The sequence below is a fragment of the Manacus vitellinus genome, unplaced genomic scaffold (assembly GCF_001715985.3).
Source record: "Manacus vitellinus isolate BGI_N305 unplaced genomic scaffold, ASM171598v3 scaffold_28_pilon, whole genome shotgun sequence".
Classification (NCBI taxonomy): domain Eukaryota; kingdom Metazoa; phylum Chordata; class Aves; order Passeriformes; family Pipridae; genus Manacus; species Manacus vitellinus.
Window position 1 is genome coordinate 10,329,158 of NW_021940122.1, and position 26,168 is coordinate 10,355,325.

At 39.9% G+C, this 26,168-nt stretch overlaps 2 protein-coding genes across 3 annotated transcripts; both read right to left on the bottom strand.

The window, feature by feature from the left end:
- Positions 1–952: 952 nt before the first annotated feature.
- Positions 953–18,792, bottom strand: CASP2 (caspase 2). Of its 2 annotated transcripts, none has more exons than XM_018074576.2 (10): positions 18,500–18,792; positions 13,057–13,224; positions 11,281–11,356; positions 9,830–9,924; positions 8,218–8,394; positions 6,909–7,037; positions 6,391–6,481; positions 2,672–2,821; positions 2,471–2,580; positions 953–1,876 (listed from the first exon to the last, which is right to left on the bottom strand). In XM_018074576.2, exons 1-10 carry the CDS (start codon positions 18,647–18,649, stop codon positions 1,742–1,744), a joined length of 1,281 nt encoding a protein of 426 aa, XP_017930065.1. In that variant the 5' UTR covers positions 18,650–18,792; the 3' UTR covers positions 953–1,741. The 2 variants fall into 2 exon arrangements, with proteins under 2 accessions (XP_017930065.1, XP_017930066.1); XM_018074577.1 differs by lacking the exon at positions 953–1,876 and adding an exon at positions 6,220–6,281.
- Positions 18,793–20,926: 2,134 nt separating this feature from the next.
- TMEM139 (transmembrane protein 139) lies at positions 20,927–25,126 on the bottom strand. Its single transcript, XM_025895336.2, has 3 exons — positions 24,739–25,126; positions 23,435–23,743; positions 20,927–22,091 (listed from the first exon to the last, which is right to left on the bottom strand). Exons 2-3 carry the CDS (start codon positions 23,680–23,682, stop codon positions 21,683–21,685), a joined length of 657 nt encoding a protein of 218 aa, XP_025751121.1. The 5' UTR covers positions 23,683–23,743; positions 24,739–25,126; the 3' UTR covers positions 20,927–21,682.
- Positions 25,127–26,168: the final 1,042 nt, after the last annotated feature.

Sequence of the window (26,168 nt, forward strand, 5' to 3'; positions counted from 1 at the left end):
AAATACAAGTATACAAAAAGAACATACAAAAGTGGCAGTGACAATACAACTTGATGCAATCCTACAGAAATTTAATCCATCAGAGTGGACTCTTCATCAATATACCTATCTGTAAAATATTGCACCATTTCATAGAGGGAGCACTCAGGAAGACTGTTTGTACTCCAGGAAGGTACAACAGCCTTTAAACTTCAGAGTAAGGCACCAATTGGCAAGTATGATTCTTGTTCCGTTTATCACATTGTGTGTAAGACAAATGCAAGATAAATGTTAATGATGCACCTTTGTCAACTGGAGGAAACTCAGCCTTCATTTTCCTAGGCAGAAGAATAAAAAAGCATATGTCTAGTTTTCCAGCCTCCCTTCATATCCCTTTGTGCTTCCTATTCATAATTCTATCCTGAAAAAAAAAAATATTTTAAAAGTCATACTTACATTAGAAAAGGAGTAAGCCAGGAACTATGCTAGCTTACTACTACAAAATGAAGAAGACTGAGACTCAAGTGAACAGCCTGTAGTCCATATGTAATCCAGTATCCCAGGATTCAGGCTCTACCACAAAACCAGAAAAATGCCCATCTCCCACATCACATCAAATGGGAGTAACTGCAATTGGACACAGCAAGAGACAAGTTACAGCTTGAAGAGACTGTGAAGGAAATTTTCAAAAGAAGTGGTAGATTATGCTTTCCAATGACCATGGTTGAAGAAATTAAACTCATAATAGGGTAATAATGTGAAACTCTTCCCTTTCATTTAAAAGGAAACAAACTCCAGTGATAAATAATCTAAGTAACATACTTAGACTGTAAAGAGCTGCCTTGAATATTTTTGTTAATTAAAAAAAAAACAAGCGATCCTTTTGTTCAAGGCTGTAGGGTTTCAGGGCTTCAGTTGTACAGTACAATTTATAGACTCCTGAGAAGTTGGTGGACTGAATGCTGTCAGTATGGCAAACAAATTCCTGAAAAATAATATTCCATGCAATTGTTCATTCTTGTGACTATGGGGAACTAATCTACAATTTATAGATTTAAACCTATTTCTGGGGCAGTTTCTGCAGACTTGTCTAGGTTTCTATTTGTTTTGCTGATAATCTGGGATGTCTTGTAACTCTCTTGATAACTTCACTATAGAAAGAATGTAGAAAAATAGACTTTTAAGTGATCACAATGGGTAGGAAAGTGCTGAATACTGAGAACATAACCTTTCATTTTAAAGAGGGGGAGGATTCTCCTTTACAAGGGAGCTCTTTTTCTAATATACACAGTAGTAAACTGTCCTGTATGAAGAACCACACAGAAAGTATTTAAAATTTTTAAAATACAAGCATAAGATAAGTAGCATTTTATGACTAATTTTCCTTTCAGAAAGGCTTAACTTTTTTTAAAGTTGTACTAATAGTCCATTTTCACTTTCACTTTGTTTACAAATGTCCTCACATCTCCTTCCAAAGGATGTTCCCATGTCTTCCAAATTCTAGTGCTGATCCTCTTTCCATCAATTTCTATACATACAAAGCAAATCAGGATATTAGAATTTTAAACCCTGAACTGAATCAGATTACAAAGAGAGTTGCCAGAATATTTTAGAAAAACACATCAAGCAAGAATTGGACTGGCCAGATGAAGAAGCATTCCTTGCTTGCACATCTGATGTTGTCACAGTCAATAAGAATAAAAACGCAGACATCCATAGTCAAAGTTCAGGTTTGGCAGTATCCCTCTTCAAATACAGAAGGTTATTTTCCTGGTAGATAGCCAGGAAACAGGTAAAGATCCCGACAGAGTGTGCTAGAATATTCTGACATTTCCTTGCAGCGGTGAAATTCTGTGTCTGGGGCATAAGCCTCTCGTTGCTTGATTTGCCTATTCACCTAGATGTGATATTAAAAAAAATAAAAAAAAATAAAATGACTGGAAGGATTAAGATGGAAGAAAAATGTCATTGTTTTCTGTTTAACATATTAAGTAGTCCTCTTTGTATTGCCTTTCTAAACCGTAAGGAGAAAGAACTAGGGTGCAGTTCCACAGCAGCTCAAGTTGCCGTGATCACACTGCTTTCTTCACTCCTTCTTCCCCGATTTTCTCAATCTTTACCTTATGTGAGTACTAGAGCTTTTACAGCTATGTGGTGTGCCTGTTCAGGGAATGAATTCACCTGAAAAAGAAAGTTATTTCTATAGAAGAAAAGTAATTCCTGGCAAGAAAGATTAATTCTTCTTGCAAGTTCATCATGTGACCACACAAGTGAAACAAAAGCAGTGCAAGAAACTGCATTTTTACTTTGGTTAAACTGCTATGGAACTGCACATAAATAAATAAATATGAACTGGGAAACAAATAGTAATTTTGCTACAAACAAGGCAAGAACACTTGCTTTAACAGTAGACTAATCCTACCATTTTGAAGCACCGAAAGGCTCTTCAAAAACCAGGTAAAAGTGGGAGGGTGAACACACTCCTGCTTACCTTCACCAACATGTCAGCCACGTGAGTGTCTCGGGAGTCCTCTGCAAACACAGAGGTGAGAGCTTCGATATACCAGGATCCGTGCTTGGTGTTTCGAATGGCCACAGTGCCTGAAAGGAAAGCGTCTATGATGAAGTTTTTGGGGAACACAGACACATAAAACCTCTTTATGCACAAACAATTAGGGCCTCTACCCAGTACCTTTCAGACAAGCATATCCACAGATCATATCCGAGCATGTAGGCAGACGCAGCTTGAGACTTTCTTCCTTGTTTGCATCACTTTCCTCACAGCCTGAGGAATCTGACCGTTCCTTCCCATCTCTTTGATCCACTCCCTGGTCGAACTTATCTGTGGTGGCAGTAAACAAGGAGGGGCGGGGGGGGGGGAAATTATCCAGAATTACTGGGTGTAGTTTTCCTGTACTTCCTTACTTTTGGGCTCTGGTCAGCAATGCCACAACCGCTGCCAAGCAGAAAGCTTTTGCATGAACTTTAAGTTTCTTCAGCTGTTTTAAAAACTCATCTGAAAGTCCTTCTGCACAAACTAATGCAGACAACAACAACTGCTCAGCTTAACCTGACTTGGTCTGCATGCTGATGTCTGCTCCTCCCTCTTCCTATGCAGTTCATGGGATAACCATGAAAGAAGAGAAGTTTCTGACAGTTCTCCACCATGCATGGAAGGATTTGATGCCTAGCCATAAAGTTGTGATTTTCCACTTGTACCTACCTGAAAAATATCCAAAAAGGTCTAGTGCAGTTTGCACTGCTAAAGACCTATTTACTGCAGAACTCAAACAAGTGCTATAATTCTAGTTGCTCAGGTCTACCTCCAAGCTATATAGAAAATATGGACCAAGTATCTCACCTAGTTCTAAAACCTGACTGCAATACTGCTTGTATTAATCAAAAGCATAAATTGTGCAGCAGAAAAATGCAAAATAATCTGAGCCCAAATATGAGAACTCCAGTACACGGAGATTAGTTTAAAATCTTAAGAGAGTATTTAATGCCTTTTCTAAGATTTATTAGTATGTACTATAAAAGTATAGATATTCTTAATTGGTTCTTTTACATGATGCAGAGTTTCCATTATAATCTAGGTGGTGATAACTTTGATAGTTCAGATATGTTGTAAGAAAATTAAAGCTACATTTTTATATAATTTTGCCTTCTCCCCCCCTTTACTTTTAAGATGAGAATCTATTATTCTACTTTCTTCCTAACAGCATGGGTCAGACTAGTCTTAGGAGATGAAAGTGTCCACTTCAAAGGCCTTCCTGTTAGATGGTTCTTAGTTTTTGATGCCAGCTCAAACCTTCAAAGTACATTTGGACTTCTAACCCTTTTACAGGCAGTGGCACTAGTGGTATCTCATAATTATGCACAGGAAATGGTCAGTTCATAAGTCAGCAACATTGTTCTTTTCCTCTAAAGTGAAAGCAGCAGTGGGAGGGCTGTGATTGTCTGACAGGTTAGATACAGCCTAGAATAATGCTCCATAGCTCAAATGACTTCCATTAAGTTTCTTCCTCATCTCTTTAAGGTAGCAATGCAAATTTTTCCATTTTTAACCACACTTTTTTCATGTCTTTTATCACAGTTTTCCAAATCCCTTCAGTTCTCTATCTTCTTAAAAATTCAGTGTACTGTTTACGGTGTTTGTTATTTCAGATAAGACTCAGGTAATTTTACAGTCAAGCTATATTATTCACACTGCCATCATCCCACTATGTAAAAAGTCAAAACTTTTTTGATTAAAGCTTCAGAATTACACATCTTCCTTGTGCATTTGTCTTCAAACACCGCTCAAGTCAACTTACCAACATAACTAAAACCTGTAAAACACTCTGCACACTTAACCTCTAATTTATATCAGCAATAACAGCCACACAGATTGATCTAGTCTGTTCACATTTTACTGAAGCTGCCAGATAGGTATTTCACCAACTGATTTAAATAACTGCTAACTACCCATCTATCATTACTTAGCACAGTTCTTTACTCTTCTGGATCAACTACTACACTAAACACAGATATAAAGCAGCTTCAGAGTTACATTATGTCATACTGAAACTTTTCCCATTGTTTTCTGTAGCCACTGGTTTTTGATCCATGACTGTAAGTGGACTACTTCAGTTCTTTAGTAGACTCCTGCCAAAGGCTCTTTGGAAATTAACACTTTACTGAATCTTCTTTAGCTACATTTTTTAATGTGCCATTAATAGAACACAGAGCAGGCTTACTACATAACATTAGGGAAGAAGAATAACCTGTGTATTTCTCATTTTGTTTCAAATAGCTCCAGCTAACTTGTACATCATTGATAGATTTACTACTATTCTAAAGTTTCCATACTATTTATACAGTCTTTTAAATGCTGTTTTTGAAAAAAAATTGTATTGGCTAGTCTAACCTTTGAATGCTAACATGAAAGGGTACACATTTTTGTTGACAATTAATTACTTTGTAACTGATTTTCCCCTCCAACTATTAATCAAGGTTTAAAAGAGGTTAGAAAGGGCAGGGTTTTGCCTTTTTTTTTTAATCGAGGAAAGAGTTTTCCCTTTCAGTTGTTCAAGTCTCAGTCCTTTGTCTTTCAGAGTATCCCAGTTCTAAAGTATTGTGCATAGGAAACTTTACTACTCTTTCTTAACTGCAACTTTTTTGGGAATAAAAAGGCCAAGCTTGATTTGTTAGTCTTAACAGACTTGTTATGGTAACATTACAGTCAAATAAACCTAATTACCAATTATTTCATTACATTTATTTCCACACTGAGTCTGCGCATTCACATTTGCTCAAGAGTATCTAAACGTTCAATAACATAAGGAAAGCAATCACATTCATTACATATTGTAAACATGCATGTTACAATATTTCCAAATACTCAGAGGGATTGGAATGTTTCTGATTGCCAAAATACTTCACGTAGACTTTAGGTTTTTCCCTGCATTGGGATTAAACAAGGTTAGATAACAGGTGAATGAACTATCCTCTCGGCTAGAGGACAAACTATAAAGCTTGAGAAAAATAAAAAGAAAAGGACAATTGCAAGGAACAAGGGAAAAGCAGGGGAAAGAGCATATACACTAGAATCTCTATCATAAGGGGAAAAAACAAAACCATAAGACAGAACTTCACTTTGGAGTATCTGCAATTTCACAGCGATCTCAGAAAGTGCAAACACTTGATGGAAAAATTCCGTCATTAGCAGATCTAAAAGGTGGTTAGTTACAGATATGTGTTTAGTTACAAAAAGAAGGAAAAGGAATAGCAGAATTAAAAAAAAAAAAAGACAAAAACCACAAAGCATAGAAAAAGAACAGGTGTATGAGAATCAAGGAAATAGTTCTGTACATTAGCACATAAGAATTCTCTAACAGTATGAGGAATAGGGTAGAAAGAATGGCCATTTTGAGGTTGAAAACAGGCTAGGGTAAAGTAAAAAAAGACACCCCCCCAAAAATACTTGGAACCAACTTTGACAGCTCAAGAGACAATCACAAGAGACGCAACACATCGAGGATGAAGAGAAAGACACGATCTCAGACAAGACTCCAGTGCCAGTGTACCTCTCCATGCTGTGCTGCAATTTGTGCACCGTATGCCCCACTCCCCTTAATGCAGGCACAGTATGAGAAAGCCTCAATGTATGAGTGGGGTATGACAGAGCTTTATGTCACTAAGGTGCTCTGAGGTCTGCAAGTCAATGCACACACCTCATGCAGAGCAAAAGACACTTACAGAGCAACAGATGCAGTGGCAGCAGCAGGGCAGAGGGAGGTGAATATGGGTCCCACTTACACCTGAGAGAAGCAAACAGGAGAGATGACAGCAAGTTGAATGTGAGGGTGTGCATGTGTGCAAAACGAGCCTTAATGGCATGCCAAGTACTTTTAGCATTTGGGCACTCACCTCCCCGGCAGGCCTGAATAAAGAACATTTTAGGTTTATTCTGGAGATTTGGACAGTTTGCGTTGTCAAAGAGCCGGAAAACCTCCTGCAACTGAGAGAAGAAAGAAGATAAATATTCTTCACTGTAGCCTTCTATAAGCCAAACCCAGCCTCACCTTGCTTCCCTGTATTTTGGTTATTACCTCATCAGTCTTGGTATTTTCTCCTTTATCTCCAAACTCAGCATGTGACAAACACACCCCTTCCCCACCTACTGCTAGTTTGAGTTCTTGCACTCTACCTAGTACTTGTACAGAAAGAGAGAATGAAATAATTTCCCCCTACTCGCCAGTCTTTATCTTCCAGACCACTCACAGACTCCTGCCCTTTTCTTCCCACAAGCCCTTATTTTTTCCATTTAAAAAAAAATGTGAATCCTCAGTCTCCTATCACTTCATTTTTTAAAAACTTTTCCCCCCTCTTTCTTGGTACTTTCCTAGAGACAACCTACAACCCCACATCGGGATACAGCAATATACCTGTAGTAGCTTGCCATCACTACCATAAACCGCACCCTCCACACCATGGGAAAGCAAAGCTACAACGCAGGAATCCACGTACTGATGATCTGGCAGCTTGGAGAATCTCTCCAATGCATTCTGCATCTCCTGGAACAGAATAAAAAAACCCGTTTAATCCTTTCCAGACTTGCACAGGGAATGCAAGTCAATATTTATGGAAAAACAGAACCGGTCCCTCCTCTTACAAAAAAAAAAAACAAAACACCACCCACATAGAACAAGTTTATAGTAAAAAGATGTGTTTTATTTAAAAAAACCCACCCAAACCCAGCAAAATGTTCTTGTTCTTTTATGTAATATTCAGTTCTAAGTATGACATTGTGAAGTAAGAATCACTTGGCCAATAGGGGGATGCAGCAAGTACCTGAGTTGGTACATGTGGATTCAACACAGAAGAAACTAACTGGTATTTTACAAAGGTTTTACACTGACACTTGAGTCTGACTGGTATATTGGAGCAACTTAACAGATATATACTCTGGGACTTCAGAGGTCAATAGTGGTCAATAAATAATTTAAACTGAAAAACTTTACAAACTCTGACAACATGGTAGGTGCAAAAGTATTATTATAATGTTGTAAAAGCTGCTTTCTTGAGTAAAACACTCTTTAACAGGTTTTGTACCACCTGGGTTCACAGGGATTTAAAAGAAATAAGAACAAGCTGGAAAAGGCAGCAGTTCCATTCCCAGGGATAGTGGCTTGATTAAGTTAGTCACAGAACACTACTAACTTTCCTAAGTGAAACACAGCCTCTTCTTTAGCAAAGCAAAGATGGAAAAAGTGGAACTTAACTGCACAGATACTGGAAGACTGATAAATAGGACAACAATTGACTTCATCAATGAAAGGACATGAAAACACCACACTTGCAAATACTACATCAAGTATTTGCAAAGTTTAATTTTTAGGGCAGCAGAACACTGTAAAAGTCTATCTCAAGTGTACACTTTATTCATTTGTGTTTTAAAAACACATGCAAGGTGTGGTCTAGAAATTCTTGCACCTTGTACTAGAGTCAGACTGCAGTAGTACCTCTCATGGTCCTTTGTAATACTGCTTTCCATCGTAAGAGCTCTGCCTTCCAAGCTTCCTCATATTGATCAGTATGTGAGCAGACATTATCCCATTCTATTCATAAGCGATAATTCACACCTTCCTGTTCAAAGCTTAGTTCCACACCAAAGGGAACATCTCATGATGATTATGTAACAGTTACAAACTCTCATTCATACCAGTTGTGAAGTACTGGGATCCACCTCCTTACCTGTGCAGTTCGATTAGGAAGAACAGTCACTCGATACCCAAGGTGCTTGAAAAGCATCTCCAGGGAAGCACAGTCCACGTCTCCCCCTTTGCGATACTCCAAGTCCTTCTCACAGCTGAAGCTGACATTGCTGAGAATAAGTGCCAAGCCTCGGGGCTCTGATACCACCTTGTATGCCTGAGAAGAAGATTTAAAACAGATAAATTTAAACTACACAAAGAAATAGTGTGTTAGAGTAGAACAGCAACCCCTACATACCAACTTGATATCATATTCCTGTATTTGCAAGCTTCCACAACTGATAAGCCTATGATACTATTATTGTTGGACTGGTTTATTTCTCATTTTAAAAGAAACACAGTTTATTCATTTCAAACTGCAAATTAGCTCTTGCTAACTTTTTTCCCCTTTCCTCACCCTCACCCCTGCAGGGCCCCACATATTTCCGCTATCCCCATCAATGGTACTGAAGAACACTTCATAACATTGCTAGTATTTCTTAATTGCTGTTGGGAGCAGACAGAGGTGTAAAATAGCATGTGAGTACAATTGTAACAGCAAGAGACTGTCAGGCATTGATCTTGAAAATTATGTGACTGGCAAAAAAGCTTAACAGGAAAAGAACTAATTTAAGAGGAGTATCTTCAAACTAACTTCCCCCTTTGTCCCTACCAATCTAACAACAACAAATCAATAGTAATTCAGTTACTAATACTCCTGTAAATTGGAAGTAAAATTTAATACCAAAGGAGAATATCAAATAAGGTGTATCCAGGCATAGATGTAAAAGGAGCCAGTCAAGTTCACACTGGCACAGCTTATTAATCAGGTCACCTCAATAGACAGTTTCAAAAAAACCCCCAAAAACCCACGACCACACAACCAAACAAAAACAAACACACAAAGGAAAAAAAACTGTTTTGCTATACAAAGAGCTTCTGACAGAAGTGTTGTTAGCACATTGTGTAACCCTAATGAAGTATTTACCCCATTATACAAAATAATTTTATTCCTTAAGCCCACCCCACCACAACCCATGCTTTACAAACAGAATAAACAAAAAGTGATTAGACTACCTACATAACTTCAAACACTGCAGCAGAAGATTAGAAATTCAGGATGTTCTACCTAGTACTACCCAGCACAGAATCCTGACCTGGTTCTTTAAGCCTAAGGACTCTTTCAGGTAGAGCTGGCAATTGAAACAGCCAAGTCTGTTAGTGATTACTAATTGAAATGACCCTATGGTCATTTACAGGGTGTGTCATCATACAGAAGATGAGGACACAGACAGATAAATTTGAGGCAATAATACTGACAGCTTACACAGAGCAACAGAACAAAAGGCATTTCACCAAGCTCTTCATGAATGAAAAATAGAGGCAGAAATTTGTATAGAGTTACAGAACTTCAATTTCTTGACACTTGTAAATGAGAACTACATCAAATGGATCACAACTGGTAACACCTTTCAGTTACACAAATAGCACAGCACTGATCTGCATCCCAGTGAAGCGTTTCAACTCAAAAATTTTAAGTAGCAGGTGTTCAGCTGATAGACCAAACACCTCACAACTTTCACATCTTAAGAATTTCTCTGTTAATGACTTACCAAGTGCTGATGATCACGATAAAATTCAGGAGTGCAATATTTCACTGGAGGAATTGAGTGACCATCTCCATTATCCAAGGAAACTTCCATTGGTCCTGTGTAAGGTAAACATATCAATAATAATAAATTTCAATCACAAAGTCTCTGCATTAAGGAAGTAACTTGCAAATTCTGAACTATATTCTCTTCTGCATATTTCTGTATTATACTATTCTCACCCCTAAAAATTTTGTCAGATCAGGGACTACAGAGACAAAATGAAACACAGCAGGAAAAACATACTGTAAGGGTATTTTTTTTTTATTATTTTAATTGGTGACTTGTTTTTTGGCTTGTATGTGGGCTAGACTTATCTAAGGCCTAGTGAATTTGGGTCTACAGAATGAAAACACCATTCTCATCTAAAATTAGAGCCTTGTGCTGTCATTTTGCACAGTATGTTATTCCTTTCACAGTTTGGCTGACAAAATGTTGCTAGAAAAATTCAAACAAAATACTGTTTTTCCTTTCATAAAAGGCTTCCCATGCTGAACACATGCATAAGTGATCAAATGAGAAGTTTCCAACTTTCACAAAGTGCAATGCCCTTTTCTTTTTTTATCTGCCGCAACACTTCTCTCTGGATAACAGCAGATGAGGGGAATGATAATCAACTATTTGCCATTTGCAGGCAAACACTCCTCTGTACCGAAGAAACTGAGCTAATGACATTCACGATCTCCTTTGAAATTCTTTTTCAGCCTTTTGAGGCATGGTTCTCCTGGATGGAGGAATATATGCTCTAAAAAAATCAAAACAATCAAACCCTAAAACCATTGCACATAAACAAAAAAAAACAACCCCAAAAAAGTCTCCAAAAAATAGTTAGGGAAAATGAATACTCCAGACGTTATCACAAGCAACATAAATACTAGCAAGGAGATTCATTCCAACAACTATTTATTAGAACAGTTCCCTGGTCTAAGTCACAAATGCATGTCAAAAAAAAGCTGATTTGCTGCACTCGACAGAAGCTACAGAAAACCAAGTTGTGCTCACGTAACACACATAAGGCCTTATACTTAGACTGCTTTTTCCAAGTAATAAGTTAAAGTTAAGGCATACTGCCCAAAATCAGTATCTTGTCACAGCTCTAGTTCAGTGAAACTCCATTACAAATCTTAAACAAAGAAGGAAGTCTTTGAAAAATCTAAAATTTTACTGACGTGTACTGTTTTAAGCAACAAAATTTCCTGTAGGAGTAAATGAAGCTGACTAGAAACTAATTTGGTTCTCTATTTCACTTCCATTTTCTAGCCTAAATCACTCTCTTCATCTGTCAAGTTTGTATTCCTGGGATGAGCAAAGTGGTGGCAAGCTTGTTTCTAGAATTGAATTAAGAGACTATTAAGAAATTAGAAGCAGCCAAACAGATATCAAATCAAGTACCCACAAAGTCACACGCAACTCACCAATCCAGCGTGGTCTCTTTGAATTACAGGACTCACTGACAGGGAATGGAAGATCTGATCCATGACAGTGCTCAAGCTACAAGACATCCAATACATAAAAAAAGTAGTATAAAACAGCTATTGTTTTCATCTATGGTACAAGCCTTAAGTTATCATGGAAAAAAGATACATGCATTTACCTACACATAAAAATGACTTGAAAATAATATTACGGTTCACATCCAAACAAAATATCATGACAAGGCACCAGCATTTTCTCTCAAGATAAAACTCCTTCCTTTCTTTGCTCATCTCTACTTCTACCCAAATTCTCAGTCTGGAAACCTTACACTGAAGTCACCATATCCTCCTTGTTTTGGCCAGAAATTTGTCCAGTGATTCCTATATTTTTGTCTGCTGTCAAGATTTCATTGTTTGAATAGTAAAGCACAATTGAAAACAAAAAAAAACCCCAGAAGAGCGTAATCTAATAAATCCTATGTTTTAATAAGGGAACATCTCTGTTCAAAAGTGTCTTGTCTCCATTCCTTTGTAGAATATATGCTTAATGAGAGTTTCCATCCTTGCCAATGCACTAAGAATATGGAATCTGCAAAATTCTTCCTTTAGTTCAATGCTAACATCTACAGATAGTGAAAAAGTGAAAATAAAAACACCAAAAGAAAGAAATATAAGTATCTCTTTCCTCAACAGACAAGACCAGCTTTCAGTAGCTTCCTACTCAGAGAACCACTGAATGTTAAAACAAAAAAATTTGGAGAAAATATTTTCTTTGCAGCTTTTGGATTAATGATGACATCCATTAACAACATGCTGGATGCAAGAACACCCAGGAACACTGTACAGTTCAGAAAAAGATGTTCAAAGCCCTGCACCTGGGGAGGAGCCATCCCGTGCATCAATATATGTTGGGGACCATCCAACTGGGAAGCAGCTTGGCAGTAAAGGACATGTCAAACAGGGACCAGCAATGTACGCTTGGCACAAAGACAAATAGTACCCTGGGCTGCATTAGGAGGAATGTTGCCAGCAGCACAGACGAAGGGAGGTGATCCTTCCCCTCTGCTCAGCCCTGGCAAGCCTGAATCTGGAGTGCTGTGTCCAGTTCTGGTTCCTCTATACAAGAGACATGGACATACTGGAGAGAGGCCAACAACAGGCCACAAACTTGAAGAGACTGGAGCAACTCACATATGGGGAGAGGCTGAGGGAGCTGGGACTGCTCAGCTTTAAGAAAAAAAGGCTCAGAGGGAACTTATCAATGCATATGAATACCTGAAGGGAGGCTGTAAAGAGGACAAAACCAGGCTCTTTTCAGTGGTGCCCAATGTCAAAACTATAGGCCATGGGCACAAACTGAAACCCAGGAGGCTCCATCTGAACATCAGCAAACACTTTTCTACTCTGAGGATGCCTGAGCACTGGAGGAGGTTGCACAGAGGGGTTGCGGAATCTCCATCCTTAGGGATATTCAAAAACCAGCCAGACGTGACCCTGGAAAACCTGCTGAAGGTGATGCTGCTTGAGCAGGGGAGTCAGGCCAGGTGACCTCCAGAGGTCTCTTCCACTTGTGATTGGTGGTAGCATGAAAATTCTCTTCTTCCCAAATTCCCTCCTCTCTGTTTTTACTAAGGCTTCTACAAGCTTCAACTTGCAACAAAATCCCATCCTGTTTTTCGTAAACAATTGGTTTTTTTCCCCATTTGACAGAGTCCTTTGTCCCCAACCCAATCTGAAATGCAGTCCACCCGTCTTATTTTTTAAAAACTGTTATACCCTTGCAATCTCATGGCTCAGGTCGGACACTGTCTTCAAGATCCTTGCCTCCAGATGCTGCTGTTGGGTTTCTCGTAAAGCTTCACAGAAGGCTGAGAAGGCATTAGGGCCTCTCTTGGGCAGCAAATTGAGGAATTCCACATTTCGGTCAAAGCTCCCAGACTTCGCCTAGACCCAGAGGAAAAGAAAACAAAATCCACGTTCTAAGTAATATGCAACACAATTAATTTTCAATGAATTATCAGAACAACTGCTTTTTAAATTTCAGATATACATTTCACCACTATGCTTATCTATGCTAGATCCATTATTATACACTTCCTAGCTGATTTTGTTCACACTCCTCTGTTCCTATTTGCTCAAGGATGAGAGCATATAACAATACAACAAGCCAACAATTCATACATTACCATGCACAGTAATACACCATATTCTCTCCAAACTTTTACTTCCAGTTACCGTTGGAATAGTATCTATTTTTCCTCATTGAATATACAAAGAGTCCAAAACACGATTCCACTACTATCCAATGGTTTATGGTCGCATGCATATACTCAAATCCTCCAGAAAACATTAAGTAAAATACTTACTATATACAGTCAATTCCACAATGGTACTTGGTAGGTACAGACTGTAACATTTAGACCAATGAGGCAATATATTCTAGTCTAAGTGAAAAAGTAACCATCAAAAATGAAATTTAATGTATTTGTTAAACATTGTCAAGAAGTTCTATTTGTTAGAACACTAACAGGGTATTTGCCAACAAAATGTATAATTTATACAATAATAACCTTCCTCGTGAAATCTAAAAGACACCAAAAATCACATACTAAAATACTGGATATCATAAATAAGTTTTGTGGTTTTTTTTTTTAATTATCACTTAGATCTGAGATGTCTCCTTTTGGTGGATGATTGAAAACAGCTGGTGAGAATTAAGGCTTAACAAGACAGCAATCACAGGAAAACAGTGCCTTGAGGCACATATCTTCTGCTACAGAAGACATCACATCACCTGGTTTCTTTCATAAAATTTAAAAAATAGTTTAGTATACTGCAAAATCTTGTTGATCCAATGTTCATAAACCTATTGAGAATTTCAGAGCTAGATTCATTCATGACTAACAGCATTTATTTTTGTATCAACGGTGACTTCAGTATTCTCCTGTCCTTTCCCTTATTTATCAAACTTCTTTCTATAAAGTGGTCTTGATTTGCTACAGTAAACAAGTCACTTTCTTTCAGGCTCCTCATAAATGGCCTTGTCCCCTTGCCAGTACCTTTCCCTATTCCAATAGAATCCTCAACTTTCAGAGCACTGTTGACTAGAGGTGCATACACTTGTGCCTTTCCAGAGGTATGAAGGCACTTTCCCCTTTCTCCCAGTAACACTTCTCCATTAGTCCACAGAAAATAACCAGCTCCGTACACTTATATCTTCCTGTAAACTCATTGAGTTTTATTTTAACTAATAAAGTAAATTGAGAGCTTATTTCCAAAGTATATATGAATTGTTTATTTCTCTCTGGTAGGCCTGCAGCTGTTTGAGACGAACTGAGGATCACTCATCTTCTTCACTTAATGTTTCCGTAGTCTGTGACTCTTAAGTCATAAATCATAGTTAAGAACACAGGCTGACCTTAAGAACTGGATTTTAAGTTTTATTAAAAAGTTAAGAAATTTCCATAACATTCATATTCTGCATATGTATGTATGCATCATATTTGTATATATACCAGTCAGCTTTTGGAAGACTTCTTCCCTAATGTTTCATTAAACACCCAAAAGGCTGTACCTCTTTAACTTCCACATCAACACCACATTTAGACTACACTAAATAATGTTCAGCAAACATTCAGAAGTAAAACTTCCCTAAGACACACTTCTTTCATTTTATTTTCCAATACATCCTTAATTTATTTATGTACCCTCACAGATGGGTTTGATAATCTGCATAACAGGAACTGGTTGTAAAACAAATTCTGAATTTCTGTCAACATTCCATAATATTAGTCTTATTGAGCCAGAATATAAACACAAAATCTGTGAAAAGATCATACATATTTTACAAACATTCTAAACAAATTTATTATCACTTTGTCAAAACCAGCGATCCCTTCTCATTACTGTCTAGCGATCAACACAGAGTATTTAAATTTCCAAATCTACATGGTCTCAATCTTTGCTTACAGTATAGAGTGTTCCAACTGTTTAAAGAGCAAAGCTCTTGCTATCTTATCTGCCATTTTGAAGGTCCATCCTAGAGCTCTGGAAGAACATCTCATGCTCTGAGAAGAAGGCATTTAAAAAGTGGATTTTGGACTTTGCCTTAAAAACAGCTGTTTCCACTATCCCACTTTATTTTCACCTTGTTTTTGCTCTGTGTTCAAAATTCCCCTCTTCTGGGTCTTCACCTAGATAATTTTATTTACATCATCTTCACTACAAAGAAAACACAATTTTTTTTCTTTACTCTTTATTCAAAGTGTATATAGTGGAAAAAAACTCACACTGTTTAATATCTTTGTGAATGACCCAATTTAAATTCATTCCTGTCAGATCCTATTATCTCCCCACATTTCAGACATCAAAGGAAGCTGCTTCTGTTTATTAATTCTTCTCCAATGTACACCTTAAACTCTTTACTTTTCATATTCCTTATGAGCTCTTCATCCAACTCAATCACCTTTGTCTTCTGTGGCTCTTCCGGCAACACCCTCCCCTCCCCTCCCCCCTTTTTCTTACTTGTGGTAAAGTTTCAGTACTGGTTTCACACTTCACACTTGAAAAAACTTCATCCTTACTTCATCTCCCTGAGCTACTTGGTTTATTTGACTTTCCTTAGACTACAAAAGATTATTTAAGTGCTCTATTTCCAGAATCATCATCTTCTTTTGTTCATCTTAAATCAAGTTCACAGGACCAATGTCACTGTTGTGCTTTTAAGACAGTATGATTTAGAATGTAACTATTTATCCTGATCTTGATTTCCTGACTTACTGGAGGAGCAGGGGGAGATATATATATATAGAACCAATTAGTTATAATATCCAGAAAAATCTACGCTTTTTTATCAGACACAGTGACAATTGGCTCCTCCTGTTTCCACTAAAGTACCTGATGACTGGCATCAGAATGCATTTTCAAGAACAGGCTACCTAGCAGTACTTCTAAGACCTTTGCTCACACTTGAGCCAGAGACTGGAAGAATATTAAAAATTCACAGACCTACAACAGAAAAATGAAAGGGAAGACAAAGTGTTTTCCATTCAAGTGATTTTTTTTTTCAGGCATCTTACTTTTTCTCTCTGGTACTGTTATGACTAGTACTATCCTGTAAATGTTCCCTTCATTTCTATCCTTCTAGTACAATGCATATTTTGCAGTACTACTGTTCCAGTTGTGAATGCTTTCTGCCCACCTCTGCCATATTTCCATTTTTGTTGCAATTTCCAGATCCATACCCTGCAACAGTAGTTCAAGTCCCTTCGCTCTCTTGCTCAGGCTGCTATTGCTGTTTACATACATTTAAACTCCTAGTTATGTGTGTATATTGTATTAGGCAGAATTTTTTCACTAAGCTATTACTCTTTACCTCACTTATCCATCATAACACCTTTCTCCTTACTGATAATCCATTACTGAGTATTGTAGCATCTCCTTTTACTCAAATACACCTGGAGGGGAAGATTCCTTTAGTCTTCTTCACCTCTCAGTTTAATATGTCTCAACTATAGCAGCACCTTGCCAAAAGGAGTATTATCTCTGGCATTACTCTAACTTTGAGAGGGCTTTTTTTTTTTACCCTTTTCCTTCCCCTCACCTCACTCTCCCTTCAGTGACAAACTGCAGGCCATCAAATGAACATCCCTACTAATCATCCATACTTCAGCAATGTTGCTGTTCAAGACCCATGGGCTGCTAAGCACCACACAGACGCTCAGTTACTCCCTCCCCAGCAGGACAGTGGGCAGAATCAAAACTGAACAAGCGAGAGAACTTGAGATAAAGATGGTTTAATAGGTAAAGCAAAAGCCACACACGCAAAGCAAAACAAAGAATTAATTCACTGCTTCCTGTCAGCAGGCAGGTGTTCAGCCACCCCCAGAACAGCAGGACTCCATCCCGTGAAAAGGTGACTTGGGAAGACAAACACTGTCACTCTCAGAGTTCACCTCTTCCTTCGTCTTCCCCCAGCTTTATACGCTGACCATGACACCAAATATTGTGGAATATCCCTTGGGTCAGTAGAGGTCAGCTGTCTCAGATATGTGCCTCACCCCCCTACCCCCCGCATGATTGCTGAGGTGGGGCGAGAAGAAAAGTCCTTGGCTCTGTGTAAGCGCTGCTCAGCAATGCCTAAAACACCTCTATATTATCAACACTGTTTCCAGCATAAATCCAAACACAGCCCCGCACCAGGTACTATGAAGAAATGATTCCAGACAAAACCAGTACAAGAAGGGACTTGAACTATTTCAGGTAAGACTGCCCGCATCTCCCACAACTTGGCAGGTCCCATGAGGAACCTGTCATTATCTTTGACACTGAGCCAAAGTATGCAAAGTGATTCATGTTATCTTTGACAATGACTCAAAATTAATCTGGAAGTTATTTCGTCATTGCTATCAAGAATCTTATCAGTCTCAGGTTTACACTGTAAGCAGTGATGCCCTGAAAATAGTTCATAACCTGTTCTTATTACAGGACCATCAACTTTATAGGGAACTAAAAACTCTCTCAGTTGCTTACTTGAGTCCTGAGATGCCCTTGCCGTGCAACTTCAGTCATTTCCTTTCCAGTCTGCTTTCTTTGAAGACCTGTATCTCCATCCTGCATGGTGTTCAGTGCACTACCATCCCTCCCTCTGGAAGAAATCCCAAGCTATTTCCAATGACTTCTCTCCATAGTACCCTCTGCACAGGGTAAGTAACACAGGCCTACAAACACAGGCCCATTTGTCAGCTGAGAGTGGGCCTTGAATCCTGCAAGGTTCTTAACGCAGTTTACAAAAACACATATACAGCACAAATTCTTTGTGTGAAACGTGCCACAACAAGCTGGTTGACAACGTATTCATTTACTTGCTTTCACGGTGTTCTTTTGGAAACGTGTACTATTTCTGCTTCTACGAGTGGAGAAAAAAAAGGCTGAAAAAGACAACAAAGGACTCCGATCCACAAAGTGCAGCCTGCTGCAACTGCACATCAGCACCCGAACAGTGAACTTTTGACAAAATACACACTGCCAAAAGCACCTCACAGTTCTTCTGCACGCTACAATCAAACCCCACACGGCTTTGCTCTTTCCCTAAATGCAATCACGTTAAAATGTGCAGGTAACACACAGGCGAGGTTTCTTTCATGCTGCCACTCCTAAGAACGACATCGAGCTTAGCCAGAAATAATGGCCACGGCGCAGGCGAGCCCACCCCGCGTACCTGTATCATTTCCACCATCTCCGGGGTGATGATGTCTTTCTCTACCATGTGCTCCACCAGTACATGCAACACAAGCTGCTTCGCCAGGATCACCCGGTTCTTCTTGAGCGCTTCCTGGTGACACCGCTGCATTCCGCACGCCACCAGCATCCTGGGAGAAGAGGGGAGACCCGGGCACACTCAGCGGCAAAGACCCACCCGCACTCCTCCCGACTTTTCGCTCAGGAGGGCTAGCACGGGCGGCAGCCTCCCGCTCACAACAGACGGAAAAGGCCCTTCCCGCCCGCCTTTTCCCGGCGGCACCCGCGATTCAAAGCGCGAGACCCGCTTTCCCGCCGTCACGTGACCTCCCACGGAGCGGGAGCGGTTTCCCGCCGCCTCCTGCCCGCGCGCGGGCTGGGGCGCGGCCTCTCAGGGGCGGGGGATGGAGGGGTGGAATCATGGCGGGGGGTTGTAGTGCGGCACAGCAGAGGCGTGGCATGGTCCTGTCTGCAGAGAGTGTTAACAAGTACAGCTTTCCTTGCGAACATACTGGTTCTTGGAAATTTATTTTTTTTTTTAATTTTAGAGGTTTTGTTTCCTGTGTTTTGTCACACGTGCGTTTCAGCGGAAATCAGCTGAAATCAGAAAAGATAACGCGCAGTAGTTCAGAGGGAGACAGGGAGCACACAGGGTTTGCAGAGAACATGTGAAATACGAACGGAAGATCAAAGTGACCATCCTTCTAGCATAAGCAAATTCGCAGCACTTGTCATATTATCACAGGGTCATTATGATTGGAAAAGCTCTCTGACATCATTGAGTCCAACCTTTAAACACCACCTTGCCAAACTAGACTATAGCACTGAGTGCCACATCCACCTCCAGGGACAGTGACTCCAGCACCTTCCTGGAGAGCCAGTTCCAATGCTTGACAACCTTTCTGTGAAGAAACTCCTGATGGCTAACTTGAACCTCCTCTGGCACAGCTTAAGACTATGTTCTCTCGTCCCGTCGCTAGTTGCCTGGGATAATAGGTCACCCCCACACACACCTGGCTACAACCTCCTTTCAGGTAGTTGTAGAGAGTGATAAGGTGACCCCTGAAACTCCTTTTCTCCAGGCTAAACAACCCCAGCTCCCACAGCTGTTCCTCATAGGACTTACAAAAACATCATGTAAAGCTTCAGATGGTTGCTCCTTGGTGTGCAGGAGTTCCACATGCTAAAGCTTAACACAAGTCCAAAGGCTTGAAAACCCTTACAGAAGCTGAAGACAAAATCCAAGTGGTCATAACTGATGGCATTTTTGGTCTTTGTTTTGGCCAGCTTTTAATCTGTGGTGGTTACATGAATTTCTTCCTCACTCCTGGCAGTTTGGTACACACAGAGTTGCCCAGTTTAAGACTCAAAGTTTCTATGCCTATGTTGTCTACCCATATCACTTTTTAGTGAGGTTTTTTCTGTTCTGTTTGCAGTTAGAGGAGGGAAATGCAAGTAGTGATTGGCTTTAAAGAAATCACATTGCCTCTGTCAGCAAATTTGTCTCTCACAATACTTCTATGATAGAGGTATCATACCTCCTTCATCACTAATGATATTAAAGTGATGTAGCTGTACATTCAGAAATGGAACACCTCTCCTTTTTCTAAGCCAAGATTATCAGATAAGCAGAATGTGAGCCAAAAGCATGGCTTTGTGGAGTGGTTGTTTTGGGAGGAAATATAAATGATGCCACCAGGAATTTTTAATGCAGTCCTGTTTATTTACAAACAACATAGAGAGTCCTTTTTTTTCTTTGAACTATAAAGAATCAAACTATAAGAAATAGTTTGTTTGCTTCTAGCTGTGGTTTGATGGTTCCTCATAGGAATTCAAGATGATGCAGTCATACGAGCAAGGCTGTGATGATTGCTGCTCTCCTTCATGAGGCGATTCGGACCACCATTTTTATTTTTATTTTTTAATTTGGACATTCACCAGACGTGAATGTCTCCTTGCATGGTCTATGAATGTAGACCACTTTGACACTGCAGAGGCTCTCAGTTTAACTCACCCATTTTAAGAGACTGCACATCACCACTGATCAGTGAGAGCTAAAACCTGGCTCCAGCCTAGAGCCATCATGATGAAGAACACTTGTGCCTTGGGACTATTATTCTCAGGTGCTCTCCACTGCAGCTCTGGCCTCGGCAGACAGACTGGACCTTTCCAGAGTCCAGAGAGAAGCCTCTGAGTACAGCGTGGTTACAGAGATTTCCGTGCAAGTCCTTGCCATGATGACAATAAAGTATCTCAAGCCATCTGTTAGGGGCTGTATTACAGCAGAGACACACACCCTGCACTAGAGCCACCAAGACTACTGATCTAGGCAGAGGATGCTTATATATGTGTATATCCCACTGCCAGCCTCTCTTACAGGAGGAAAACTTATCCCCCTCTTGCACACTACCAGCTGTGTGGGATGAGAACCTTGTGAAGAACAGAAGTAATTTCATGATGCCATGCTTGCCATCAGTTTTTTTACCTTAAGTGACACATATTGGGTGGTACCAGCTTCCAGATGCAGACAGCCACCCTCCCCTCAGTCATGCTCCAGTGCAGCACAGCTGAGGATGTGGCACAGGTGTGGCAGAGGGGCAGCGACAAACAGCACAAACCATAAATTTTTGTTGCCGCAAAACAGCAACTCCAGGAAGTGCAGGCTTGGTCTCTCTGTAAGGATTTCCGGGTGGCTGATGACTGCACAGCTCTCAGCAATGTTGCTGTTTGTAATGCACAGGCAGAACGTGCTTAGTGCTGTTTCTATTCCTCCCTTTTCCCAGGCAGATTCTTTTGGCTGCATCTTACAGTCCTTCTTCAGAGGTTCTTTGATAACCTTGTCTGTTCTCATGATTTGCTCTTTTCCCCCATAAAGGTGTATCTTCAGTTTGAGAATGTTGCCGTATATAACACAACTTTCCTCACGGTGGTTTTATGTATCTGCGAAGTCAAAGCACTGTGGTATTGCATCGATTTTTATTTTGTGCAAAAAGATTCTAGTGACATCAGAAGCTGTGTTTGTAGTTCAGCTCTGTTTCAAAGAATGGTGAGACAAACTTTTACAGTTTCAGGCATGAAAAATCTCAGCCCTTTCACCTTCTTTCTAAGAGCATTCTGTATTAGGGTAAGGGTTTGGTTCTGTATTCATGGAAGGTGAAAGTAATCATAATGCAGAGGGATGGCAAACATCTTCAAAGACCTCATCACTGATGGCACTCTCATAAGCAGGTGGTGGAGTGAGTGGTTCTAGTGGTTCAAACCTGTCTTCAATATCTCTCTCCTCATGGATGTCTGAAACAAACCGCTGTGGTCTTGGGGGCAACACCAGCTGCAGCTGTATCCTGGAGCCTGTGTCTGTCTCAGAGGTGGGCCTCGTGTCTGGTGGCACTGACACCCGGAGAGCCTCGACCATAATCTCTTGTTGACCAGAGGATTCGATAACGACGCTGTAAGGAGGAGGCTCGCTCAATGGCGAGGGCACTGGGCCTGGGTTGGATGTAATTGTCCATATTGCTGGAGATGACATGGTCATCACCTCCTCATAGGTGGGCGCTTCATAGGCAGCATTCACCCTTGTGCAAGAGAGGAAGGCCAGTTACATCGGTTATTTTACTGCTCAGTTTATGCAGAGGCAGATAGCACAGATTATGTACTATGGGGACCATGCTACAATCAACAAATAGATGAGACTGAGACAGGGTATCTCACGTGGTATTGCTGTATGTATTCTGCCCCTGGATCAGTTCACTTGTCCAGCCAACTTAATGTCTTGCTTACTGGTACAGAGAATGGCTCATCTGACCATTTTCCCACACTCCCCAGAGTAAGTGAAGTCACCCCCACTGTTCAGTTCTGTGTACTAGGCTTAGCTTGATGTCCCTCAGTTAAAATCTCCTACGAGTTAAAATTTATTATGACAAATTGTTAACTATTGATTATTTCTTGGAATAAAACAGGACCTTGCTTTTTTAATACATTAGATCAATGTTCATCTATTTTTAAGAACTGAAGAAAATTAGTATTTTCATTTCATTTAAACAAGGACTAGTTGTTCTGTGTTGAGAAGAATTATCTGCAAAGAAAAAATGCTACTTTAGGAACATTTTTCTTTTCAGGTCATATTTTCAAATAAAAGATACTAATTTTCTTCTAGTATGCCCCCAAGCTAGCAGAGCCCAATATAGACTTTTTTTTTTGTAGTCTTTCTAAAAATAAACACATAGTAACATTTTTTCTCCTCCCACAGGTCCTGTATTTGAGACTGTTAAGTCATTTACGGGTGTGGAAACTGATTACCTGGATTATACAAGGAAGCAAAGATACAAATAAAGTCAAACTAGTCAACTATAGTAGGCAAACAAGGGTTAAATTAGGTGATACTGAGAACCTGCAAATGTACATGAAGCCAAAAAGAAGTATTCAAAGCCTCTCAAAATCAGGATTTATTATTGTCAAATTGGGATTTTAAGACTGGAAACAGATCCAGATACAGGTTTCTTTTAAAAAGTTTGCCAAGGAACAGTAGCTCCAGAGATAAGTTTTATAGAACTAAACCCAAATAAGATTCAGTATTGCTTCAGCATTTTTTCTTTTTCCTTGTCTGAGTCATTGTTTGGCAAGCCTCGATTACTCAAAGTAAAATAAAACTGGGCCTGGATCTGTTCAACCTTGGAAATTTTTAGTGAATCAGTTTCCGGGGGGAAGAAAATACATATTGAACAAGATACAGGAGATGTGTGGCATAGATATTTGCAACCTCCACCTGAAGAATGAAGGAAAACAACCTGAAAACAACTTTTGTCTTTGGGAATGGAGTCTGTGTTTGTTGCCCCAGGGGAAGGGCAGCAAAACAGTGTGTAAAATGCCCATGACTGAGGTGAGAGGGTTAAAAAGCAATAACCAGGTTGCTGCTTACCCTGCTTGGCTTTGACTGTTTGGAGGTATTTCATTTGCGTCATGTCGGTGTTGATTCCTCAGGTAACACTCAACAAACACACTCAGCAAATAGCCGACCAGGCACACTCCCCCTACCCCTAGAAAGAAATAGCCTACTGGGTTGATATTAGATGAAATGGCCAGCATGGTGACACCAATGAGAAGAGCAGCAGTGAAAAGAAGCAGCAAGGTTTGGCGGATGTTCTTCCAGCGTGTCTCTAACCACATGGTAGTATAGATGGTGGTAGCAGGTAGTTGAGAACAGATGAGCAGTTAAAGGGACAGACATCTGTGGAAGATGGAACAGTTTTTTCAACATGAAACATGAGAATATAAACACATTATAAGTATCATGACCAAAGTAAGAACATACATACTAGAGCAAAGGACATCATGAGAACATGAACTATGCACATACATAATAAGTCTGCGAAATCCGCATAAATGCACACCAATGTAAATGTGCTAGAATTTCCTGTGTGAATGCATATTGAATAATAGGAACACTCGGACACACAGTTGGAAGACATGAAATGCATAAATAGACCCTAAGCACTTATTGCCAGGCATATCTAAAAAGATCTGGCTTAATAGAGCAGTCTGGGATGCAGATTTGAGGTTACTATGAAAGTGAAACACAGAATAACTTTAAGGGTTAATTCTGGGACATTTGTATGTTGCATAATGAACATTCAAATATTCATTCAGATCCCAGAAGAAAAGCAGCCTTATTTAATGGGCCCATCTGCCCCACTAAATTGAGAATCTAACTTCATTGTAGCATTATAGCAATAATGTTACTTTAGGTTCTGGATATAGCTAGGGTACGTGTGTTTTTGCAAAGTGTAGGCATAGTTTGAATATTTGCCTGTATCCTCAGTTCTTTCTCTGTTGATGTGCTTATTTTTGCACCATTCTAAAAAACAAGAGCCCTTTCTGTCCTGCATTCCAGACCCCATCTCAGTGAAAGAGACAGCAGTCAATATAGAATGAATACTAGGGACCTGTGGTATTCAAGAATACCATAATTGTCTTACATGTGTTCTGCTAACCTACATGTACCCCCCTGTTTTGATGAAGACCCCTTTGAAGGAAAAAAGCATGACACAAGGGGCATGTTTTTTATGAATACGCATCTCCAAACAAATATACAGTTTTATATAGTTCCATGTTACATTGTGTAACATGTACACTTTTGCACACTAAATATGTCCCCTTGTTACAGCAAAAATAGTTAAATGTATATATTCAGAAGAAACACATTCTTTTTCAGCATATACTTACCAGAAAGAGGTCTCGGTGGGTAGGAGCAGTCATGGTTTAACTTCTCTCTTCATCACAAGGAAAAATGTGCACTGCTGCTTCCTGTTCTGACCCAAGAATAGGACAGCAGTTAGAACTCTCCCTTCCTCCTTTCGAGTTTTCTTGTAGGGAAACAATGAAGATTTCTTTTGAAAATAAAAGTTGGAAACTACTAAACATGGGAAGGTACCAAACAACGAGAAGATCCCATTGTATGAGTTTTGCATGGGAAAGTAGAATCTCCTTTTTCCAGGTTCTGAATCCAAAGCAATTTCTAGACGATCACATACCTCCTACTCTTTTGCAGCTCTTCTCTGTCTGTCCCACAAAAGCAGGAAACTCATTAGGAAAGAAGGCGGAGTGAGCAGTGGGGGAGTGCTCACCTGTGTCGTATCTGTTTGGTCTGCTTTACTTTAATGGGAGAAACTGCCCTGAAAATTCTGGTGTTTTTTTTTTTTTTCCTGTGTAGCAAAGGAATCTTGAACTCTGCCTCACAAAGCAGGAACAACTGCCTGCCCAGCCCACATCACATGGCCCACACATAAAACTATTTACAAGTTCTGTAAAATGTAAAACTATACATTTTTCTATCCTGATCAAGTGCTTTTTGTCAAATGTTTTTTTATGTCCTCTTTGATTTTACAAACAAAAGGGGGAAAAAAAGGGGGGCAATGGGTTATTATATCACAGAGGGCTGAGTTAAAAACCTTTTTACTCCCTAATGTATCTGGGAAAGATAAGCAAGAGAACAGGTACTGAATTACTTCTGTTATCTGAACCTTTAGTTTGTGTCTGAAAATTAGAATAGAATAGAATAGAACAGAATAGAATAGAATAGAATAATTTCAGTTGGAAGTGACCTACAGCAATCACCTAGCCCAACTCCCTGACTGCCTCAGGGCTGACCAAAAGTTAAAACCAGTTATTAAGGGTATTGTCCAAATGCCTCTTAAACACTGACAGGCTTGGGGCACTGATTGACCCCCTCTATAGGAAGCCTGCTCCAGTGTCTGGCCACTCTCTCAGTAAAGAAATGTTTCCTAATGTCCCTTGACGCAGCTTTGAGCCATTCCCACGTGCCCATCCACTGGATTCCAGGAAGATGAGATCAGCACCTCGCTCTACTCTCACCCTCCTAGGGAAGCTGCAGAGAGCAAGGGGGTTTCCCTTCAGCCTCCCTTTCTCCAAACCAGACAAGCCCAAAGTCCTCAGCTGCTCCTCACAACACATGCCTTCCAACCCTTCCACCAGCTTTGTTGCGCTCCTCTGGGCACATTCAAGGACCTTCACACCCCTCTGAAATGGTGGGGCTCAGAACTGCACCCTGGAGTCCATGTGAGGCACACCAATGCTGAGCTCAGTGGGACAATCCCCTCCCTCTGTGCGGCTGATGATGCCATGTTTGATGCTCC

Excerpts from the sequence above, each read along its gene's own strand:
- CASP2 (XM_018074576.2), bottom strand. The coding sequence starts at position 18,649 with ATGCTGGTGGCGTGCGGAATGCAGCGGTGTCACCAGGAAGCGCTCAAG. Across the intron at positions 13,225-18,499 it reads AGATGGTGGAAATGATACAG|GCGAAGTCTGGGAGCTTTGA; the intron begins GTACGCGGGGTG and ends CTCTGGGTCTAG. Across the intron at positions 11,357-13,056 it reads TGAGCCATGAGATTGCAAGG|CTTGAGCACTGTCATGGATC; the intron begins GTATAACAGTTT and ends GATGTCTTGTAG.
- TMEM139 (XM_025895336.2), bottom strand. The coding sequence starts at position 23,682 with ATGTGGTTAGAGACACGCTGGAAGAACATCCGCCAAACCTTGCTGCTT. Across the intron at positions 22,092-23,434 it reads AACAGTCAAAGCCAAGCAGG|GGTGAATGCTGCCTATGAAG; the intron begins GTAAGCAGCAAC and ends CTCTTGCACAAG.